The following is a 23,671-nucleotide window of genomic DNA, read 5'->3' on the forward strand; positions in this document are numbered from 1 at the left end:
ACCAATTTTCAAGAAGAGATTTGAGATAGTGTACAATATGCTCTTTCTCTCTCTCGTAAAAAAAAAAAAAAAATCCAGAAATAAACATTAGAAACTATGGATAGAAAATAAAGGAGCTAATTCTATGAGGAACTTGAGGCAAGACTAAAAGTGTACTTGGGCACTTGATTTAGCTCTGAGCTAAAAGGACAACCAGGAGGTGCTCCTTTTGAAATGGAGTCTCAAACATGTACTGAAATGTTGCATATATTAAAAATTACTTAGTATTGATATTTTTTACCTTATCTTTGAAGGGATTTTGAAAAAAACACACAAAAAACAGCCAAATCCTAAAACCACTTTTGTCTCTGCCTCTGTTCCATCAACTGGAAAAATACAATAGTAAAATTTTATGGCTTCTCAAAAATTCTCTCTGAATATGTTTTAGCACCATTAATTCAATGGAATCTATTGACGTAAAGTGTCTTGGCTGAGTGTGCACATCACTTCTATCATCTTAAATGAAAATCATGTTTCTTGCTGCAGAATAAATAACTTCGCATGTTAATGCTAAAAATTGATAGCATTTTACTTCAACGGAATACATGGACTGTTTTATTGATATAATCAGTACCTAAAGTTGTTGATCTTTCTAACTGATCATATATTCATAAAATGTCCCTGTTTAATGGAACTTACCATATGTAATGTCTGGTTTGCATGCTGTTTCTTTTCTAGTATCTGCAGAGATTGTCAGATCCAATTCTGTCTGAATTTGTCCACAGTCAGCTGGATTTTGTGAAGAACAGTAAAAGTTAGGTTAATGTAAGGGAACAGATACTCTCTTTAGAAGTAAACACAGTGCCCATGAGCCCTGAGACAATCTAATATAATCTTACAAATACCAGATTCCTAAGACCTGTCCGTTTTCTTCAGTTCCGTAAAGTGAAACATTACATAAAGCAAAAACAAAACAAAACAAAAATTTTGAACATGAGACTTATTCTTAGAATGGCTAGTCACTCCACATTCAGTTTTTTAGAAATGCATATGTTTCCATTGGAGAATGGAGGAAATTTTCCCATTTCGAGTATATTCAAAAGTCCCTTGAAGGAACCAGATGATAATGTCACTGATTTACAGCTATAAAATGGTGCAATAAGTATCTAAGAAATTTATAGATATTAAGGTTTTGGAAAAACAAAATAAAACCAAACCAACCCAGACCCTCATGGAGTCAGTTGACTATTTGTGAGTTCTGGGTCTCTTTCTTGGCCAAGAAGGCTGCCTTGGGTTTATAAAACTGGACAATAAATAGAGAATGTCAGTAACTGGGAAGGACAAGGGGAAAGAAGAAGAGCCTCCCTTGGGTTGTGGTCCTTTTACGTGGGAAATGCCAGGGGGAAAGTAAGAATTTAAATCATGTGGTCTCTCTGATAGCCAATAACTGTCTAGATGGTATCTCTCCACCTCTGTATGGTATAAAACATTAGGTTGTTCAGGAGTTATTGAGAAGTAGCTTTATAGCGCTCAAGGAATCAGCTTTCAATCAGCTGAGATGACATTCCTACTCCTGAGATACAACAGTTTGTTAGACAGCTTCCCCCAGATTAGCCCCGGTTTGTGAGTAGCTGCTTTAAACAAGCATGCAGCCTAAACATGTTAAATGAAGTTTACCTTCTATACATTTGCATGTTGCTCCTTCACAGACTTTCTGAAGTTTGCTATGGGATGTGCTGTAAAACATGGTGCACTGTTTATCTGTGACGATGAAAGCATGGTTAGGAGAGGTGGCTTGATTAACGCATGACACATTCCCTGATCAGTGAGTTTCTCCCATGGGGCCTTGGAGATCACTTATTCCAAACCCTTCTTTTTGTAGCTAAGGCCTGTGGAGGTTAAATTTTGAATTGCTTGTCCTCTCATGGGCCCTTCTATCCTCAAAATGATCTACCCTTCTGTGCTTGAAATTTTACTGTTCTATATTCATTTCTTAGAATGAAAATATTTGGTTCTTCTATGAATGAGAGAAAAAACATGTTACATGGGAGTCTACTGAAAGGAAGCAAGTGTGTGTGTGTGTGTGTGTGTGTGTGTATTCTCTCTCAAGGGGAAGAGGGGCTAAGTATGTCCTATGTGATTTCAGAAGCTAAAACTAGAATGAATGGGTGTCAGAGTTTGCTTCACTCTCAGAATTTTCTAAGAAGTAGAACCATCGAAGGTGGAGTCATCTATCTTGTGAACCAGGAAGCTCTCCAGTCATTAATATTCTCAGAGGTGGCTGAATGATTAAATGTGGGACCATTCATTTGACATTTATTGATTCACATTATATACCTGACACTGTGTTAGATACTAGGGGCACAAAGGATGAAAACATTGTCCAGTGTTGGTGAGAAAGGCATGCAAACAAATAACTACAGTGCAATGTGATAACTTTTCTAACACAGCTCTCTGCAAACTGTGATAAGACTATAGATGGAGAAGTTGATTCTGGGAGGATTAAAGAAGTAGTAGACTAAGTGGGCTTCTCTAGAAAGGAGAGGCACAACGAATACTGAAATGAACACCAAAGATAAACTTGAGGCAAAGAACTTAAACGCTAGGAGCAATCTAGTCCAGTTATTTTAAAGATGAAGAAACTGAGGCCCAGAGAGGTGGAATGATTCGCTCAATGTCATGCAGTGATTTGTGGGTTCAAGTTGAGACTTTTGTGAAGAGTGAGCCCTGGGAGAGGTGATATGTAAAATGTATGAGCCTCTAGTGGATTTCTAAAGGTTCTGTAATGAATATAAAGTAGTCTTCTGAAGAAATTTCAGAGTAGAGTTGGTTACCTGGTCTGTGGTATTCATACACTGTGAAAGTAGCAGGACTCAGAAACCCGACTTGAAAAAGTTCAATTATCCGAAATCGAATACAAAGGAACTCATTGGAAGGAATCTGGCAAATTCAAGGTTTAAGGAAATTATGGGAGAGAAGAGATTCATAATATTTTAGCTTGTAAATTTTGAGTAGTAATAGTAAATAAAGAATGGTGGCAGGTGGAGCTTACCGAATTCAGCTGGGCAATAACATGTCCATCTTTGATTTGGTAATCAGTTAATAGTTGGTCCACCCCTTCCACAAGCTAAGGAAGAAAGAGCAAAGCTTGAATTTAATACTGTTATCTTTTTGTTTAAATGCGTTCACCCAACGATGAGATGTTAGATCATGGTGATGTAAGCCTCTATCAAAGAAGTTGAAGAGCAGCTCCCCTTCTTGAAAAAGTTGGAACATGTTAGCACATACGCTCACATTTTTTGTGCCATACAAATATGTGCCCTCACTTCACTTTGCGGAATCAACCCTTGGATAGATTATTGGTTTGGAAAGAATATTCGGGATGATTCTATGAAAGTGACATATTAGAATGAAAAGAAATAGCTTTGTCTGTAAAATAATGCAGTAACAAAAACCAAGCATCCGTAACAATATGGAAAAGAAAACACTTACAGCTCTTAAGTCGTCCGTGTTTGCATTGATTCCAGTAGGCAGAGAGATATCCATCACTGCATGGGAGGATCCAGATGATGATTCTTCTCTGCTGGGCTTGTAGCTAAAATAATTAGAGATTAGAAAATGAAGTAAATCAATGGATAAGATGCTTTAAGAAAAGCCACCCCCCCATAAAAAAAGAAAAGAAAAGGCCCTATTCCTTAGAAGCCTTTAAGTTTTGAAGGTGGGTCTCCACTTATTTGCCGCTCTACAATATATGCATTGCAATCTCTGAATTTTAGAGTTGCAAGAGACCTTTTAGTCATCTAGGCTAACTCTTTTCTTGCTTGACCAATAATCTCAGTAGACCAGCATTTTGGAGCTGGAAGAAATCACAGAAGTCATTCCGTCCAAGCTCTTAATTACTCGTAACTGGCTGAGGAAACTGAGGATGAGAGTAAAGCACTTGCGGAAGGTTACATTACTGGTTCACCTCAGAGCTGCATAAGTCTCTTGATTCTCATTCTAGTTCTTTTTCTAAGGGAGCATATTCAAAGGAAAAAATTAGTTGTATACTGGAAAGAGATTCAATAAGCAGTTCAGGGAAAGACTGGAAGGAAATACACTAAAATATTAGCAGCTACTTTCTCTGGATGGTGAGATTATAAGTGATTATCTCTCTTTTCCATGCTTTTCTCTATATTATAAATTTTCCATAATAGACACTTTAGTTTTTAAAAAATGTTTTAAGGATTATCCTTAAAACTATGTCTAGGAATTGTGCTTATAAAGAAGCTAAGGAGAAAGGCAAAGGGGTTAAAATGGGAGATTTGGTGGGATTTTTTGTTTGTTTGTTTCTGGCAAGAGAGAAAAGAACACTAAAATGGGGATTCAGGAAACTTGGGTTTTATCCCAGTTCTGCTGAGAGATTTCTACAAATCATTTTCCCATTTCTAAAATGAACTGTGAAGAAGTATAAACTTGTGTTTAAATTTATCTTAATAATTCCAAGGCTTCGTTTTGGGTGGCAGAGTCTTCATGCTACCATTAAGCAGAATTATAAGACTTAAAAAGGGGTAAGTTGGTGGGTCAGGGATTGGGGACAGGGGCAGAATGAGTGTGGTTCTGCAAAGATTGAGTTTCAGTTTCCAGCTTCACCTTGAGATGCTTCTGAGGCAGCTGGACATTTGAGAGTAGAGCTTGTAAGAGCAGTCAGGATTAAAAGAAGAAACTGGGAAAACAGCTTCATAGGGGTGAAATGAATTGATCTCACCTAAAGGAATAGTGTTAGTGAAATGGGAGGTATTATTTCAGTTAGTGAGTTGGCAGGGAATCTCTTTGACCCAATCACACTTTATAGAGCATTTATATTTAAAGTTTTAGGTGTAATATTTACCATAATAATTGGAAGTATTATAAAATTCCTGGCTTATAACAATTTAACTTCATTCTTCACCAGATTAACAATTTAGAACAGAATATAAAGCGACTTGGAACTGTAGTATGACATGTATCTGGACATCTCCCTAATTGGATGGGTGAGTGTCACCAGAAGCAGAGAACTCTTGCTCACAGATGCAAATACTCTGTCAACAGGATGGAAAAGGGCCTCCTGAGTGGAAAGTGTTCATGAAAAGTTGCTGGAGCCTTGATGACTGGTTGCCATGGTGACTGTTTCACCCATGGAACAGAAACCTTCCTTTCAAGAAACCCTTTGCCTGCTGCCAAAGACAGCACTCTTTTCCAAAGGCATTTTGTTCCAAGAAAGGAGAGAAATAAAATCCTTTTTTCTCTTCTTATGAATACAACAGAGATGTTGTAAAAAGCTAACTACACGAAAGAGAGCTTGTGAACACAGAAACTGTGTGCTGACAGTTTTTTAATCAGGAGAGAGAATACATATTTGAAGGTGAAGAATTTCTCACATGAATAAGTACTACACAGTTACTTTTGTAATTTATCCAACCTAACTGCAGCATCAGAGCCAAAAGCATATTCCACCTGGCTTTTTTGAACACGCTGTCCCCAATTTATAAAAACCAAAGGATAGAATATTCAATATTACATCTCTATTTGCTTTCTTTTGTGCATTAACAATCTGGAATTAGGCATCCTGCCAATGAAATCAAACGAATGAGTTTTTGATGAGAGCCTTTTTATGTAAGCAGAGTTGCGGAACATTAGAACTGGAAGATACTCTGAGATCAGATTGTACAATTCCTTGCTTTAGAGAAGAGGCCCAGAGTTTTAAGCTGATTTGCTGAAGGTCACCTGAGTACTTCATGGCAGAGGCTGCCACACCGGTGTCCAGCTCCACTATCAGAGAGCCCTTCTGGGTCCACTCTAGATGTCTCCTATAGGGTCCTGTGCATTGATTCTAGCTCTGCCCAGAACAACTTTGCTCACACTTCCCTCTAATAAGTGTTAAGGATTTAAAGACAACTGGGATCACAACACTTTCCCCAGAAGAGAGATACCCAAGAGTAGGAATGGGAGTTAGGAGGAAGGAAGTTGCCTGGGAAAGGGTGACCTTACCAGAAAGACATTAGGGAATAAGGAACGGTGTTTGAGGGGGAACAGAGAACAAAACTTGGCCAAGAAAGGAAGGAGGGATTGCTGAGCTGGCTGATGAAAAAGTCCTAAGAAGAGAGTGACCGGCTCGGACCACCAACAAGGCTGGGAAATGGCTGGAAGGAGGGGACAAGAAACCATTGTGCTGTTTCATGAGGTCAGGGTCTCAGATTACACTGATTAAAGGAGGTGCTTTAGATATTAGAGTGACAAGGTCTGGGGTTTGAGGTCCTACTGTGTTTCCCCGAAAATAAGACCTAACCAGAAAACAAGCCCTAGCATGATTTTTCAGGAGGACATCCCTTGAACATAAGCCCTAATGTGTCTTTTAGAGCAAAACTTAATATAAGACCCGGTTTTATTTTCGGGGAAACATGGTAGCTTTACCTCTAACTTTGTAAGAACTTGGCTTGTTACTTCACCTCGTTGGGTCTCAGTTTCTTTGTTTCTAAAATAAGGGGATTACTATATCATCCCTAAAATCCTTTCAGCTCTAATCTACGACACAACTCTACGGGATTTCTAAGTTACCCTTACTGAGGGCTTTGACATCAAGTGTGATTATAAGTAAAAACAGCAAATACCAACCATAGAAATCACTGTTATTGGGAATAGGAAGAGTTAAGGAGGTGCTGAGGGGTGAGGGAAAGAAGAGGGGAAAAGCCTATGTTCTAGTCTTGGCTCTGCCACTAACTGATTCACTCTGTGTGATCGCTAAGGAATATATAACATATTTGCAAAACCATACATTTTCATAAACATTTTAGCATGGTGGGTGTGGTGAGCAGAAGAATGGCCTCCAAAGATGTCCCTGTCCTAATCTCCAGACCTGTGAATCTGTTACTTTACATGGCAAAAGGCACTTGCCCATGTGGTTATGCTAAAGATGTCGAGATAGGGAGATTATTTTGGATTATCTGGGTGGACCCCATGTGATAACAAGGGTCTTTATGAGGGAAAGAAGCAGGAGAGTCAGAGAAGGAGACGTGATGACGGAAGCAGGAGTCAGAGTCAGTGAGAAAGACTGGAAGATGCTGACTGCTGGCTTTGAAGCTGGAGGAAGGGGCCACGAGCCAAAGAAGGCAGGCAGCCTCTAAAATCTGGAAGAGGCAAGGACGTGGATTCTCCCCTACAGCCTCCAGAAGGGAGGTAGCCCCAATGACATCTTGATTTTAGGACTTCTGAACCCCAGACTTGTAAGATAATAAATTTGGGTTGTTTTAAACATTACATTTATGGTAAATTGTTACTTAGCAGCACTAGGAAAGAAATATAGTGACCAATTGAGGCCTCTGCAGTTAGTCTGCAGAGGGCGCGGCCTCAGTGGTCCTCAACCATTAGAATGACCCTTGGGGTGAGGCCAGGATTCTGGTTAGTTCTGAAAGCTCTCCAGCTGACTTCCACGTGCAGCTGACTTAAGAACCACTGGTGGATACCGGCCAGGGATTTTGCTGGGTGAATGTGATCTTTCTAAGGAGGAGAGTAGGAGCTGCTTATTTGAGAATCTTTTTAGTTCTTTCTTTTCCTGATACTTACATCACATCTCTCCCTTTCTGAAAGACAGAAAAAAAATTAATATATTGTGTTTGAAGTAGAAGAAGGCTAAAAACAGGAGGGAAAACTGAGTAAAACCAAAGCTGTTCTTTACAGGAAGTAGCTATTTGAGAATAGCTGTTATGGTCTGCATTTAAAATAAAAGTGAACAACTTTGCATCATCTGGCTCTCTTAAAATTCAAAAAGATATAAAGAAGTAACGTAAGAGCAAAAGTGAGACCTGAAGTCCCCTCTGTGGAAATGGGCTCACCTGGCACATGCTACTATGCGCTTGTAATCCGAGTTGCCGTAGCCGCTGTGACTGGATGCTAGCACACAAAACAGACACACGAAAATGAGAGTAAACCGTCTTTAATTGTTTTGGAAACTGTCAGAACAGAATCGTTAATGAGCAGGCCTCTGAAAACACTTAAGAATGATTTGTTATTTGGAAATTGGCACTCTCACTGATTTTTATGAAACTTCCTGGCTGCGGAAAAATACGAGGAAGCCTTTAAATCATTTGAACAATTCTCTGCTCTCAAAGAACTTTTCATTTAAGGAAGGAGTCATTAAGATAAATATGTATTGGAAACGTGTCTGAAGAAGGTTGTGGGGAGGAAGAGCAGATGCCTGGATTCGCTGGTAGTTGGAAAGTTTCCTGTGGGAACAGGCCTGTGAGCCACAAATGGAAGCCATCAGGGCAGAGGAGCAGCGCACACCTGACCCTGGGGCCTCAGTTACAGGAGGACTGGAGTGTTTGTTTTCATACTAGTCGGGGAGAACCAACCCACCAGAAAAGAGATATGAAGGTCACAGGTAGAACAAAAGGGCAAGTTAATAAAAGATCAGAAGTACCGGAGACACCAAGTTGAAGATGGAGGCAGAGAAATGTGCGTTTGCCAGAGCCTTGGAATACAGAAAAGGTAAGGGGTAGAAATCCAATGGGGTGAAAAGGAAATTCAGCCACTAGAATGGAACACTGACACAAAAGTAACAGAAATTCAACTTTCTGAAATTAGACCTTTCTGGGGCTTTACAACTAGTTACATTCTTACAAAGTAAAGCAGTTAGTCAAAGCAATTTCTGGATCAATAATGGTGCATACCTTTAGCTTAGTTATTAAGTTATTTACTTGCAGTTTCCAACTATTCTTATTAAAGAGTTAACCTCTATTATAATAAATGGCAGTAATGTTTACTCTGATGTCAAATAGCTAAAGAATTTGATTAAGAAATTTTGATTTTGAGCATGTTTTCCTAATCAGGGAAGCTCTCTGACATTCTTTATGCTTAGCCAAAATTACAGTGTAAATCATGCCGCTTTACCTTCCATGTCCTGGGCTTCAATTTTCAAATGAAAGTGGCAAACTTCCTCAGAGGTACTGATTTTGTGAACCACAGTTGTTACCTACGTTGGGACAAGTAAACAAGAAGACTTTATTTAAAATGGGAAAGTGGAAATGGTATTATGGCAGTACTGCTGCTGCAAATGGGATTCTTGAAGTATCATTTTCAAAATCCAGTGTAAATGGTGTACATTAAAGACCCATTTCCCCAGCAGTTGGCCTTTCGGCAAACTCCACAACCTGAAACATAGCTGAGAAGCCCAAAGTAAACAAAAATGACCCCTGGCCAGGCAGAATCTTGGTCCAAATCCCATGCACTTGAATCTGAGTACCTCACTCTACAGGAAAGTTCCTGAGTCTCGTCCTCAAACCTGTACACTCTAATTTTATACACAGCACTACAAGGAAGTGTGTTTTTTCCCCAGCCCACACACCATCAGGGATACCACCGTGGTAAACAAGAAAGTATGGGTTTTATGGATGGGCAGGGGTACTACCAGAAGTAGGTACATTGAAAGCAACTAGAAATGACAGAAAAGTGGATGATCCATCCCCTGCTCATATCATAAACAGTCTGTGAAGGAATAAATGTACTAAAGATAAGAGCATAATTAAAATCATCAACAGAATGTTAATTTATGCTCAGGACATAGAGTTCATTTTATTTTAGCCATTTAGTTGCAAGTTTTTCTAAGCTGTTTATATATGTCCATGCAATCTATGGCTAAAATAAAATAAACCTAAAGCCTTTACATTAATACATCAATTTCCAATGATGGTGGACAAATGAGATGTGACTATGTTACTAATCATAGAATACATATGTATATATATATATGTAATGTCAATATATATGTAATATATATAATGTATATTTATATACACACACGCACATACACACCACACTGGGGGTTCCAAAAAAATGTATACATATAACTCATATTCATCTTTTGTTATTGGCATATATTGAGTATTACAATTTTAATACAGTTTTTCCTTTCTTAAAGTATGAATACATTTTTTTGGCACCCTCTGTGTGTGTGTGTGTGTGTGTGTGTGTGTGTTTGTGTGTCATATACAACCATAAAAATTATATATATATACATATATAATTATATATGTAATTTCCATAAATATACAGACTATATCCATACAACGTTTGAAAATAGCCATTTTCAAAAATAATTTGTGGGGACAGTTACCAAGATAGAAAGAATTAGATAAAAGAATCCTGCTTTAGTCATAGTTACCAAAGCCCAGATTTCTGTAACTGTGGCCAAGTCGCTAATTGTTTTTTGTTATGTGGTACAAATAGACACATAAACTCCCAGTTAAGTTGCTCTCAATGAAATACTCACATGCACTGTAGCCAAGCCGCTGCTAAATCCAGTACTGACAACGAGGTCATCATTGAGAGGCACCTGGAAAGGTGGGTGGAGAAACCAGCTTTTATTATTTAATAGTTACCTCAGATGGCGGTCTACCATGCTCTTCAGGCCACGAGCTCCTCATTAGAGCTCAGACCCTTGGCTCAGAATGTGAATGTCTGGTGAACTCTAAATGTTCCCAGGGAAAGGTGACTCATTACCAAACTGCGGGCCACCAGCACAAATGCCTGCAGAGGCCAGGCACAAAGCAAGTATAGACATACATGCATATACATATGTCACATGAGTGGTGGGGACCGTCACAAATTTCAGATGCATGCCCCTGGCAGCATCCTATTGCCAGATCTTTGGTTTTCCAAGAGAATTTTGAAATCAGGTTTTTATTTGAAATCTCTGGATTTTTAAATGTGAGAATGTGTCTATGTCTATATCTACGTCTATATCCATATCCATCTCTCTCTCTAAATATAGAGATATATCTATGTCCATATTCATATATATATGCTACTAGTTTGTAACTTTTACATTAAATTTTATTTCTCACGCCTATTCACTTTTCACAAACATGGATTTGTGGACAGTAAGGACTATTTCCAGTTATTTGTATATTTAAATATACCTTAAAATAATCTAAAATGTGGTCATTATAAAAATACGTATTAAAATCCAGTAGTAGCAAAGGACATGGGGCAAGTTGTTGGGGGACCTAAAGGTTAATTCTAATTTGGCCACCGTCTGCCTGTGTGACTGGGCCAGGGGGAAGCACCGGCCGATTCCCAACTGTGTCTTCTTTTTCATTCTACTGCTGTACCTTTGTGTGCGCTGTTCTCTAGGTCCTGGATATTGCTCCCTTTTCTCTACCTGGCTAAATCCTCTGATTCTTCTAGATTTAACCCACCCATCTCATCTGGACACATTTGACAAACTCCTCCCACCTCTCAGCCTGGCTCAGGAGGTCCCTCCCTGTCTTTCCACGTATCTATCAAGGCTCTAATTTTTCACTGTCTGTTTAAACAGTTGTCTCCCCCACCCCCACCCCACATACACACAGGTTCTCTGCTTTACTTTTGAATCCCCAGTGCCCAGGACGTAGCAGGAACCCCTGCTTAGGGCACAGCAGGCATTCATTAGATGTTTAAGTAGTGAATAGATAGATACACTTGTAAAATAAGGGGGGAACACATGATTTCAAAGGTCCCATCCAATTAGAAAATATTATAAAACATCCTTCATTTACCTCTACTGGCCGCCCAAAGAAATTCTTCTCTGTTATCTTGTAATGGTAGAAGTTACCTTTACGCTTGTAAGAAAGATTGATATCCATATTCAAGTGGAGTTGTTTAATCAGAAGTGAATATTCTGTCAGGCCCTCGATGGCATTAACTGTATCCTATCAACAATCAGCAAGACACAAAAATAGGTTTAGCTTATGTATATGCTCTCTGTTTGCAAATACCTGTTCTTATGAGTGGGTGGGGCAATGTTGTCCGGAGATGAAACTGCAGTGGACTGAGTGACACTGGTTAAGGGCCTGGGTGTGGAGGTGAAAGGAATTTCTCTCCCTCCCCAAAAAGGATGCTGCTTTTAGCAGGGACAGGAAGGATGAGTGGTTTCAGGTCGCCATTCTCCGCAATCCTGAGCGTGTGACCTCAGGCAAGTCGCTTTGCAGGATGACTCCAACTCCTTGCCTGTCTACTATCTCCTTCTCATCCTTAGGTTTCAGCTTAAGTATCTCCATAGTGAGGCCATAAATAAGCTCCCCCTACCCCCTATTTAAGGTTCCCCTTCTTTCCTTTAGAGCAGTCATCTTAATTGGTAATACTTTTATGTGTAGTTTCTTGTTGGCCACCCCACTGTAATGTAAGAGTCACGGGGTCAAGTAGTGTACCTGTCCTGGCATCCATTACATTTAGTAGGTAGCAAGTATTTGTTGAAGGAATAAATGAATGAACTTAATTTTTCTGAACCTCATCTTTCTCATCTATAAAATCAGGAAATGTGAGCACATCAGAGATGTCCCATACATGGCTACCCTGTCTGCCCGTGTCCTTGGCAGCCAAAGCTAATCAGTGGGTCACTATTTCCTGCTAAGCCTTGTAATTTTACTCAAGATGAAATCCATGGGCCTCCCAGGATTAGATGATCACTGAAGTAATCGTGAAGGACCCTTCTAGCTCTAAATGTTATATACATAGTCACACATTCTGCCATCGTCCAAACATCCAGGGAACAGGGAAGATATGCACATTTGAACTAAAGTTGAGTATAGATGTATATTATGCAACTATATTATACAACAAGACATAAAACATATGTCTTTAAATAATGAGTTTACATTGGTAGACAGATAAACATGTAGCAATCAGTATTTCTTTCAGTTTTTATTTACTCTGGGGAGAGAAATATTAGTACCTTTGTCTATGTGGCAGCCATTGTTTATTACATAGAATGTAATCATACTCACTGATAACCTTACTAACCCTTCATGGTCATTAAGAGATATAAAGGAAGTACTGGACTTAGAGTCAGGAGAACTGAGTTTTGATTTTGGCTCGGCCACTAACTCTCTGAATGAACATTCCAGGGCTGTTCTGCTCCTCTGTGGAATAAGGATGTCAGTGCAGACAACCTCTGAGAGAACTTTGGTCTTAGTTATTGATTCCTATCTAAGGCATGCCAGAATGAGTGTGAAATGTGTGGTGAGAGACGCAGCAAAAGTGTTTTCAGGAGGATCAAACAAGACAAAGAAACATTACCTGGGTTGAATAAAAGCCACCTCCATACCTCTGCTCTTCAGATAGCCATCTGATGATTGGGTTGACATAATTTATGTCTTTCAAGTTCAGACAGGTGAGTAAAGCATAGGCAGTGGTTTCCACCATATGTGCCGTACCAGTGTTAGGTGTAGATCTATCTTGCTGTTGAAGGTCATCTTTCCAGAAACGGTAGGTGGGTATACTATCTGAACATCAACAAATCACATTGATTAATATGAAGAAAAATGTGAATTTGACATAGCAATTTTAGTAGGTCTGTAGCAGCTCATTCCAGCAGAGGCCTTCTGATTCTAGAAGTCTCTTACTCTTTTGTAAGAAGAACTTCTACAAGGTGATCAGTACAAAACAAGATCCCTTAATACAGTGCTATTTGTCTCTATTTAAAAGGGTCCACATGGAAAGTCCACATCTTTTGGTTGCAGAGGATGGTTCTGAGATGCAATTTCAAATGGGGGAGGGGGGTCCCCCACAACAACAAACAATTCTCAGACATCTGCAGGGTGTCTGAGAATTCAACTCAATTTTGACACTATCTATTGGGAGATAGCTTCAGATTCCACAGGTTAAGGGCTCAGTCCTATAAGACTATCCTTCCCACCCTACCCCCACTTCAGATGTCAGTTCCAAACCCAGGTTGTTACATGTACTTCCAACCAACTGGTTATAAATCAGAGGTTCCAAAGACCCCTTCCTCAGGTTTGATTAATTTTTTAAAAAAGATTTTATTGGGGAAGGGGAACAGGACTTTATTGGGAACAGTGTGTACTTCCAGGACTTTTTTCCAAGTCAAGTTACATTACATTATCACGATTGATTAAATCATTGGCCATTGGTGACTGATTCAACCTCCAGCTCCTCTCTCCTTCCCACAGATGGTGGTGGGGGTGGTACTCTAATCACACGGTTGGTTTCCCTGGCAGCCAGCCCTCATCCTTAGGTGGCCTAAGGGCTTTAAAAAAGTCACCTCATTAACAAAAGACACCTTTATCCTCTCAACACTTAGGAAATTCCAAGGGTTTGAGGAGCTGTGAGTCAGGAACCATAGACAAAGCCAAAATACATATGAGAAATATATTTGATCATCTGAATACACATGTACATATTTATATAAATACTTAATATATATTTAGTAAAATACAATTTTTCTTATAAACCACAATATCACACTACATGTACGTGCTAAGGAGAAGCATTATAGTACAGTGGAAAGTATAATAAACTGGGAATTAGTACACTCAGGTTCTAGTCTCTACTACTAACTGACAACATCACTTGAATAAGATCCTTTAGTTCTGTGAGACTCAGTTTCCTAATCCCTAAAGTATTGATAACCTTTCTTTGCAGTGAAATGCAAGTGAGATACTAAACGTAAACGTTTTTATAAATCAGAAAGCATCATACACCTATAAAGGGCTTATTATTATTGTTGACACTATAAGATACATTGGAGAACTTTTTTCCTTGACAAAAATAAATCTACATCCTGGAAATTATGAAATCACACCCAAAGTCTTAGTTCAGTCTTTTATTATCTGCTCCCAATTTAAAGCACTAATGACAATTTCATATATGCAACACTTTTCATAAATTAGGTTCTCAATTATATTTTTTGTTATTGCTCTAGTAATTTGTCATCTCAAATCCTTTTTCAAACAAATTATTTTAAAAATACAGCAGAGCATATTTGGAAATCATTTTTGAGGATGTGAAAATTTTGATGTCTGTTTAAAATTCAGGATTCCATTATTTGTATGACTTTGGACAAGATATTTTCCCTCCCTTTCAGAACCTCAGATTTGCTGTAGTTAGAATAAAAACTTTGGTTTTTAAAGATACTTCCAGCTCAAACATTATTTGAATTATCTCCTAGCACTTAAATTCTATAATTTTACTATCTATATCTTATAATACTCAAGGAGTATTGTAAGTACAAGTATAATATTTGTGTTAATACAGTATAATATAAGTGGTTTTGAGATATATGTTAAGATTCCATCATTTTTAAGTGATTACAAAAAGAAGTCAAATTTTGTAAACGGTGATAAATCTCATGTAAGATTTATTAAACTTTTAGAAAACCTCAGCCAAGAGAGGGCTCCAAAGTACCCAACCATGCCCGTGCTGGTATAGGCACACTGGCCAATAAGCACTGTTACTCTCTGTCTAATTCTTTACTCTTGATCTATAGGAAGCAGCATGTTGATTCTTCAAAATGAAATTTAGACCTTTATAGCCAGCCTGGTACAATATGAACCAAGTTGGTGCACTCTTTGGCTCACAGTCCTCCGATGCCTTCCCTTCTCACTCGAAGTGGAAGTTCATGTTCTAGGGTTGCCACGGGCCCCTGCAGCACCTTAATGTGAATGGGATACACAGGCGCCCCTTGCTCAGGGTGGAAACATACCCCAACCACGGTGCATAGCTGGGGAAGGAGAGCACAGCTGGATTTTCTTGAGGGCAGGGATTGTGTCTTAACTCAACTTTGTATGTCATCACCCTCCTTCCAGAATTAGCAGACTCTATATGCTTAGTAAACACTTGCCGAAGAATGTGTGGAACCAGTATACCTTTGACTGAAGCTTTCCTCTTCAGGGCTGAGACGATGGAACGAAACTGTCGGTGACTTTTATCTCCCAGGGAAAGAGCATAAGCAGCAATGGCCAGCGTAAAGGTGCTCTGGGTCGAGAGAGTATTTTCAAGCAGAAAGGTGTCAGCTTTATCTAGAGCTGTGCTGATTTTCTGGGAACAAGGGCAGAAGATACCTAAGTTTCTTTGTCAAGCATCAACTTATTGACTAACGTGAACTACCCCAAGTGGCACAGTCCTAGGGTAGGCAAGATAAAGGGTGGAAAGAAAAATGACCTAATGGAAACGGATGGTGTCTCACTGAAGCAGATTATTCTGGGAGAAGCAGCAGAGCATAATCGCAGAAGCGAAAATGAGGTTGTTCAAATTGGGTCAAGCTTTTTTTGCCTCTGAGTTTTCACCTACTTCTAGAGGTTTTCCGTTTCATTTCTGCTTGCCATGTCAGACCTAGCCTCCAGGAAGAAGAAGCACTGAGCATAGACACAGCTTTCATAATTCCCCCTCAGCAGAGCTGAGACACATTCACATTTTCAAAAGGAATTTTACTAAATAAAACCATAACTAGCAGAAAAATAATCAAGCTGCCAAAGTACTTTTTGATCCTAAGGATTCCTGGAAAAAACAGTCCCTATGACTTTGTCCTGAGACAACTAAAATAGTTATTTTGGACAAGTGGTTAGAAGAAAGCATGGTGCAATGCTGCTGACATCTCGCCTGTTGCCTTCTTTCCTAGCTCCATCTACATCTTACTCAGGTACCACCAAGTGCTAAGTGGTCCTTTAGGCCCCTGGGAACTCATCCTCATTGATTATTTTGTCTTGTTAAGTAGAAATAACAATTCTCTTAAACGAAAAATATTATTTTGTTTTGTGGTTCAAGTCCTACAAATCCCCTTCTGTACACTGATTTGAAGGACATGTTTAATTTACTTCTGATTTGTAGGCAGGAGTGTTTAACCTAAGCTCAGGGACCTGTCTCTTCTCAGATCAGAGTACCATCTCTGTTACCTCTTGGAGTCTTTTATGTTGATTCACTCAGGTGAAACCTCTTCTTTCTCCCCTCAGCTTCCAAGCAAATGAAACAGCACATCCCAAAGAAGCAAACATGCTTCTGTGTCTCTTCAGTGCTTACATGATATAGAGTGCCTCAACTATAGATAAGAGTCATATATGTATCGTAAGATTTGGCAGAGATAAAAGAAGGAAGCTGGGATGCTGGGTAATTCATCACTGTCAGAAGTTATCAGTTCTATTCTCACCTCTCTAATTCAGTAGCCTATGAAAGTGAACAATTAAATTCACCTGTTCTACAGGCCTCAGTTTTCTCAACTGTCAACGAGTGGGTTGGATTAGGTGATCTCTAAAATCTATCATAATTCTGAAATCCTTTGATTTTGGAGTTACAGTTATTTCCACCCTGCACCCCCACCCCAGTATATGGTACAGAAGTAGATGGCAGGTATTGGAGAAAGAAAACTCTTACTGACCAGCAGGGGGCATATATCAAAAGCCTTTCTGATTCCAATCATAGTGAAGGCTGTAAGATATAAGGCGGTCTCTTGGGCTTCAGTAGACAAGGTACCCTAAAAATAAACAAGGTGTATAAGTGAGAGTGAAATGGTGTCTTTAAAACAGAATGACCTGGTTCTAATCTTCATTTTGAGCTTAATATCTCTCTCTCCCTTCGTGCATGCCAGTTGGACTGCTTGCTGTTTTTCAGTAAGCTCTGGGTCATTCTGACTTCAGGCCTTCACGTTCCCTTCTCTCCTCACCTCTCCACCCTGAAGCTCCACTTCATACCTCTTCACCACATTCAAATTCTCCCCTTCCTTCAAGACCCTGTTAAAATGCCCAAATCACTATTCTGCCACTATTCTCCCATATTTTTTCCTCTTGGGGCAGTGATGTTCCAATGCAATGCTTGCAAGACTTTCCATGAAGCGACCTCTCCAGTTTAATTTCATGCCACTCACCTCCAGCTGGCTCTCTTGGTCCTAGCTCTTCCAATGAACTACCCTCTCCCTCCAAAAATGCTAGGCATACTATTGGTTTCACTCGGAACACTCTTCCTGACTCTCTCCTACCTAGCTCCTAGAAGCCAGGTCCACTCATTTTTTTCAACTCCCTCAATCTAAGTTAAATCCCCTGCTTTCAATGAAACTATATGTATTTTCCTTTTCTTAACATGCACCACACACTTGAAGTTGCCTGCTCAATGTCTGACTTCTCTGCTCGAGCATAAGCTCTGGGGCCTTGGCACCACACCTGTTTTGTTCACTGTTATGTCCGTACCATATAGCACTTAGTACACACTCAATTAACGTTTATTGAACAAATGAATGAACATATACACGTATATCTTAATTGGAGTTGCTGGTATTTTTACCCCACTTTCCTTATCAGCGTGTGAGTCCTTTGTGGCAGGGAAACTGTCTGGTGCATCCTTCCCACTCTCCCTCCCCCATGCTGCCCAAAATAAGCCCTTGCATGTATTAGGTGCTCAGTGAATGGTTTTTGAATGAATGTAGAGACATGGATGGATGGGTGGACATCTTAAGAAAAAATCTGCTGTAGTATTTTACTCTTCCAATAGTACATAGATGATGTCAGTTGTCCCCATTTCTTGTGGGAGTCCTAATCTACTATTGGTCCAACAGAGGACTTATTAGCCAGGGAGCCACCTGTGCCTGATGTGAAAAGGATTGGCTTGAGGCAGGCAAAACAACAATAAAACTGTTGAATCTTCAAAAAGCATTCCAAGGAGTAGAACACATTGCAGCAATATCTTGGCACGATATCGAAATTACTTTGTAACTTATGCCTACAAGTAGATTCTAATCACAAACAACTCTTGGTTGTACTTTGCAGTAAACTGATCCCAATCTCTCTTGCTAACATCTTTCATGACAATACGTTGCAGTCTTGACCTGTAAGATGGCTCTCAACTTGAGGTACAGATTCCATACCAAGGGGATGTGGACAGGTCAGTGCATTTCCCCTGTTCTGAGATCTCTAGCACTGGCTCCCTGTGGACCATCAATGCCTGTTACACAAGGTGTCTAGATATCACTATCTGACCTACACTGGATGGGCTGAAGAGCATTCAAGAAGACCTTTCAAATCCTTTGCCTGTATCCAAGAGGACTTTCCTGCAGGATTACATATATTTTTCCCCCTCTCTTCTTCATCTTCCTAAAATAGGATGAGAATGAAACTCAACTTGTAAATAGAATTATTGTTAATCGGTACGTTTGGTTTCCTCACCTGCAGTTTTAGTGGTTGATAGTGGGAATTTTCCTTGAAAGATCCATTTTCTAGTTGACAATGCTCAATCAGCCACAGTAAAGCATTACAAACTGAATCTTGGCTCTGAGGTACATATCTATGTACTTGTCCCATTACTCTTAAAGCAAAAGCTGTAAACCTTTAAAACAAAAATCAAATAAATCAACATTTAGACATGGAATCCCTTTGGGCTTTCAGTTTGCAGTGTGTTTTAGTTTATACAGTGGTTATTCTTTGCAAGAAAACAACATTTTAAAACATGCGAATCCAAAGTCAGTTGTCATCATTTTCCGAGAGAACGGAAGATTTTAGGAAGAGCCCCAAAACCATGGAGCCAGCAAAGGTGAGCTGCACACCCGTGATGGCAGCCTCGGGAGCCTGCACACAAGCTAAAAACTGGTGCCTGATGATGAAAAGAAAAATTCGCTCTCGAAAGTTAAAGACAATAGCGGTGAAAGAAACAGTTTTGAGTCAAGGCACTGACCCCTAAACAAAATCATAAAATTCTGGATGGGAAAGTCTGTGCACGCTGTCTAAGCTACACCCCTGTCTGCGGCCCACACCCCCCACACCCCCCACCGAACCTCCAGAGTCTTTATCCACTTCCCTTCAAGCCATGCTACAGATGCACATCGCACCAGCTCACAAGGAAGCTTGACTTCTCAGAACCACTGGCCAAAAAGCCCATTTCAGGCCCTACTCACACCTCTCACGGCTCCCACATGCCTCTGCGCGGTCACCCCTCTCCTAGTTCCCGCCCTTCCTCCCTCACTCCCTCAGCCCTACAGCTGTCCATTCTTCAGCTCCTCAGAGGCCTTTGCCATTCAGACCATGACTCCCTCTCTCACCTCCAAATTTTGTTTTCATTTTCCTTTTTTAAATGAATGATATATTCTTCTTTGTACTCTTTGCATCTTTTCTGTATTTCTAAAAAAATGATTTTTTTTTTTTTTTTTGAAGTACTCAGGTACTGGCAGTTTTCTTCTATGTATCTATTTCTCTCAAGGAACGTGCGGAGTTGGATCTAGGACAGTACACAAGTGTTTCTCTGTTTCTGGGTGAGCACCACCCACTCAGTCTTGACCAGAACTTTTTAGACACTCTGGGTGTTTACTGAGAGGCTGTTACATCTTCTCGTGGGGATTTGTGTTCCCCAGGGATTTAGTTCCCAGTGCCTGCTGTGGTGGTTTCCAGGGTGGATTAACACCCACCCCCTGCATCCTGGTTGTTACCTTCTTGTTGGCACACTCCAGGGATCTACGTGCTTAGTAAAATGTGCCATCCACACATGGTTAGGTTAGACCCACTTCTAAGGTACAATTTATGAGACTTGCCGACTGACAGGACATAAGCCCAAAGGAAAGAGAGGAGTCAGACTTGGTCAGTGGGGACAAAGTACAGAGGATTGCTGTGCGGTGATTAAGGGAACAGAAAAACAAAACAATGAATTTGGCATGGATTGTGTCCAGAAATGTGGCTCTGGAGCTTAAGAAAGAAGTTGGCCTTGAAACATCAACCATCTGCAGAGAAGTGATGAAGTCACAGGCACCGAAAGGTGAGATTGCACAAGGAGAGGTTACAGAAAATAAGAGGGTCAGGGAGGAAATCATGTGGACTCAATAGTTAAAGGGCATAACCTACATGTCCTTTATTTTAGATTGTAAACTCCTTAAAAGTGTTCCATATAATAGAACCTAATAAGTACATGGCACACTGTGTTTTTATTAAGTGTCTTGTCAAAGCATGACAATAATTTTTGAAAATAGATTGCCAGATGGATTTAATTAATTCAGATTGTCCCACAAATCATCAGAATTAATGGAAGTTATGCTTCGCTGAATAAGTACTTATTTAGCACCTACTATATGCTAGGTATGTTCCCCATACCAGGTATACTTAGAACTGGGTACATAGAGCTTACATTCTAGTGGCCAGACAGACAATAAGAGAGGTAAGTAAGAATGTTAGTGATACATTCTAAGGAGGAAAAGGAAAGTTGGAGAGAAGGATATCAAGTGTTGGGATGGGAATGGGGTATGGTTTTAGACTGAATGATTAGCAAAGGCCTCACTGAGAAGGTGACTTTTGGTAAGGACCTGAAGGAGGTAAGGGAGCCAGCCATGCTGATACTTGGGGGGGAACATTCCAGACAGAGGGAACAGTCAATGCATAGGTCCTGAGGTGGAAGCATGTCTGGCGTGTTTGAGGAACGGCAAGGAGGCCAGTGGGGCTTGAGTGGAATGAAAGAGAGTAGAAGAGAATGCAGTTGGAGAGGTGAGATGGGGCTAGACCATGGAGGGCCTTGCAGATCACAGTGAGTACTTTGGTTTTTACCCTGGTGAAATGGGGAAGCTCCTGAATGGTTTTGAATGTCATGACCTAACTCATGTTTTCACAGGGTCATTGCAGATGTTATGTCGAGTATAGACTGAAGAGGGGGCAAGGGCTGAAGCTGAAAGACCAAAGGAGGCTAGTGCAATAATTCAGGTGAGAGATGAGAGTGGCCTGGACCAGGATGGCGCAGCGGAATTGGCGAGAAGCAGTCAAATTCAGGATATATTGTGAAAGTGCAGCCAAAAGTATTTGCTGAATTTGACAGGGCTTATAAGAGAAAGAGGGCAGTGAAGGACGACTAGGCTTTGAGCCTGAGCAAGTAGACGAATGAAGTTTCCATTAAGGCTGTTATTCTTTAGGTAATGAATCAACTATTACGTATATAAGGTGCAAGTCAAAACCGTCTACTTACCAAGTGCTTGCAGGTCCGCCTTTCCACATGCTATAGGAATTGTCAGCATTTCTGTAGGACATGATGCTCACCATCCCTAAGAGGCACCAGAAAAAGAACACAGCTTCACTGATCTTCGTTTCTACTCCAAGGGTGCCCCTGGGACTGGTAAACTTCCTTCGGTGTTGGGCAGCATACATATACTCTGTGGCCAACATTGAACTTCTCAAAGGAAGTACACGAGTCATTTGAATTGGGAATTATTGAGTAGAGCATTCTGGGCTCATTCAAGAAGGAAGGAAGGAAGTGCTCTGGATTCGGAATGCAGGTGTCTTGTCTCTCATCCAGGCATTTTGGTAAGTGAAGCCAAAATACAACAGCAAATGGTATTTATTCACATAGTAGAGTCCACATCATGATTTTTGTTGTTGTTGCTGAAATGCTTTCACAATTAAGCTTTTGTATAATTCATAACAACTTCAACATTAGCTTAATTAAACCATTAGTTTAAAAACACAAGATTTTTATGTACAATGTGTGAAATAGATTTGTTTACCTTCTTTTAATTTTTTCTCCAGGTACTGTTTTTTACTTAATGAGTCAGGATAAAAAATGTTCCAATTATTTCCTGCTTCCAGGTAATGATAAACATAGAACACTGGGATAACGCTCATCAATTCTGCCTCTGCGTTGCCCTTGGGGAGGTGGGTAAGGATATCGATGCCTTCCTTACTCAGAACTGCAGATATGACTTCACCCATGAGCAGTCCTGAAACACACACACACACACAAAATTCAAAGTAGACACAATCAATTTCTACCAACTTTTGAGTAACAGTATACTTTAAATAGATATAAGAGCAACCATCCCTATTGTTTCCTTTCTATTGGGGTAGTTGAATTACTTCTCAGAACTGGGAAATTGAAAAAAAAAGATCTGGTTAGGAAGATGGATTTAGAAGAAACACCAAAAGCCGGCTTAAAAACACCACTGTAATATGGTAGTAAAATGGTATAATAGGGTGGGCAGATTACTGCATAGAGGACAGGAAAATTAGTTGCCATCTAACCTGATAGCTTTAGACATTGTAAACCCTATTAATCAGTTGCTTCCACAAAGCAGAGTCTGAACTGTGCGATCCTGGGCAAACCACTTTCTTACATACGCAACCACAGGGTTGCACTTGATTAAAAAGGTCCTTTCCAGTTCTACCATTCTGTGATTCCAAGATTTTATCTGAAATAAAATGTAGTCAGGACCTTCTATTATTCTGATGATATATCATTGAATTGTAAAGGCTGGAGACCAGGGAAAACCCACAAAAGATACCACTTCTGCAACCATATTGGAGGGGAGAAAGAATCCCTCCGGGACTAGTACTTTAGCAGAGCAGTGCTGCTCTCCTGGGGCCATTTGCAGTTCATAAAGCATTCTCTGGAGCAGGACTGGCCACTAAGATCACGGGAAGTTCTTAAGTCTAGAAGCAACTGCATCCCCATTGTAGAGAAGTCTTGGAGCCAATGACAGCCTCACCCTCCATCATGGAGAATGAATCTCCATTTAAATCAGGCCAGTGGAAAAAGATAGTTGGAAAAGTGGTCAGGGACTTGAAGATGTGATGAGGGGTAGGGTACTCCCAGAGGTGAATTTATATAAATTTGTAAAACTGAATAGAGAAGAGGAGAAATAGAATAATCATGAGGATATTTGATTTTTGTTTGAAGCACAAAGTGAAATGAGAAATAAAAATGGCATTTGTTAATTTACCTTTTACACTCACAATCCTTTTGACTTTTGTTTTGGGGACCAAATCTAATGGTACCCTGTATGGAAACTCCTTTTGTCTGCTAATGGAACCTGAAGTTTAAAAAAATAAAAAAGATTAGATTTACACAGAATTCTCGAGGAAGGCTACTTGCAGATTATCTACGCTATACCTGTCTCCAAGGAATTAAAAAAAAAGAAGACTCTTTTATAAAAAACAATATTAAAATTTTAGAAGGA

At 39.9% G+C, this 23,671-nt stretch overlaps 1 protein-coding gene across 1 annotated transcript in view; it reads right to left on the minus strand.

The window, feature by feature from the left end:
- Positions 1-23,671, minus strand: part of C5 (complement C5) — a 74,716-nt gene that overhangs the window by 5,077 nt on the left and 45,968 nt on the right. The window contains exons 23-38 of the mRNA XM_019731219.2: positions 23,435-23,524; positions 22,223-22,435; positions 21,688-21,763; positions 18,921-19,080; positions 17,144-17,239; positions 15,639-15,810; positions 13,051-13,256; positions 11,532-11,684; positions 10,265-10,327; positions 8,887-8,968; positions 7,830-7,887; positions 3,472-3,574; positions 3,032-3,106; positions 2,814-2,919; positions 1,657-1,740; positions 679-768 (exon numbers count right to left, since the gene is read on the minus strand). Of these exons, the coding sequence (XP_019586778.2) occupies positions 679-768; positions 1,657-1,740; positions 2,814-2,919; positions 3,032-3,106; positions 3,472-3,574; positions 7,830-7,887; positions 8,887-8,968; positions 10,265-10,327; positions 11,532-11,684; positions 13,051-13,256; positions 15,639-15,810; positions 17,144-17,239; positions 18,921-19,080; positions 21,688-21,763; positions 22,223-22,435; positions 23,435-23,524 (1,827 nt within the window). The remainder of the gene's footprint in view (positions 1-678; positions 769-1,656; positions 1,741-2,813; positions 2,920-3,031; positions 3,107-3,471; positions 3,575-7,829; positions 7,888-8,886; positions 8,969-10,264; positions 10,328-11,531; positions 11,685-13,050; positions 13,257-15,638; positions 15,811-17,143; positions 17,240-18,920; positions 19,081-21,687; positions 21,764-22,222; positions 22,436-23,434; positions 23,525-23,671) is intronic.

This window comes from Rhinolophus sinicus, linkage group LG04, assembly GCF_036562045.2.
Source record: "Rhinolophus sinicus isolate RSC01 linkage group LG04, ASM3656204v1, whole genome shotgun sequence".
NCBI classification, from domain to species: domain Eukaryota; kingdom Metazoa; phylum Chordata; class Mammalia; order Chiroptera; family Rhinolophidae; genus Rhinolophus; species Rhinolophus sinicus.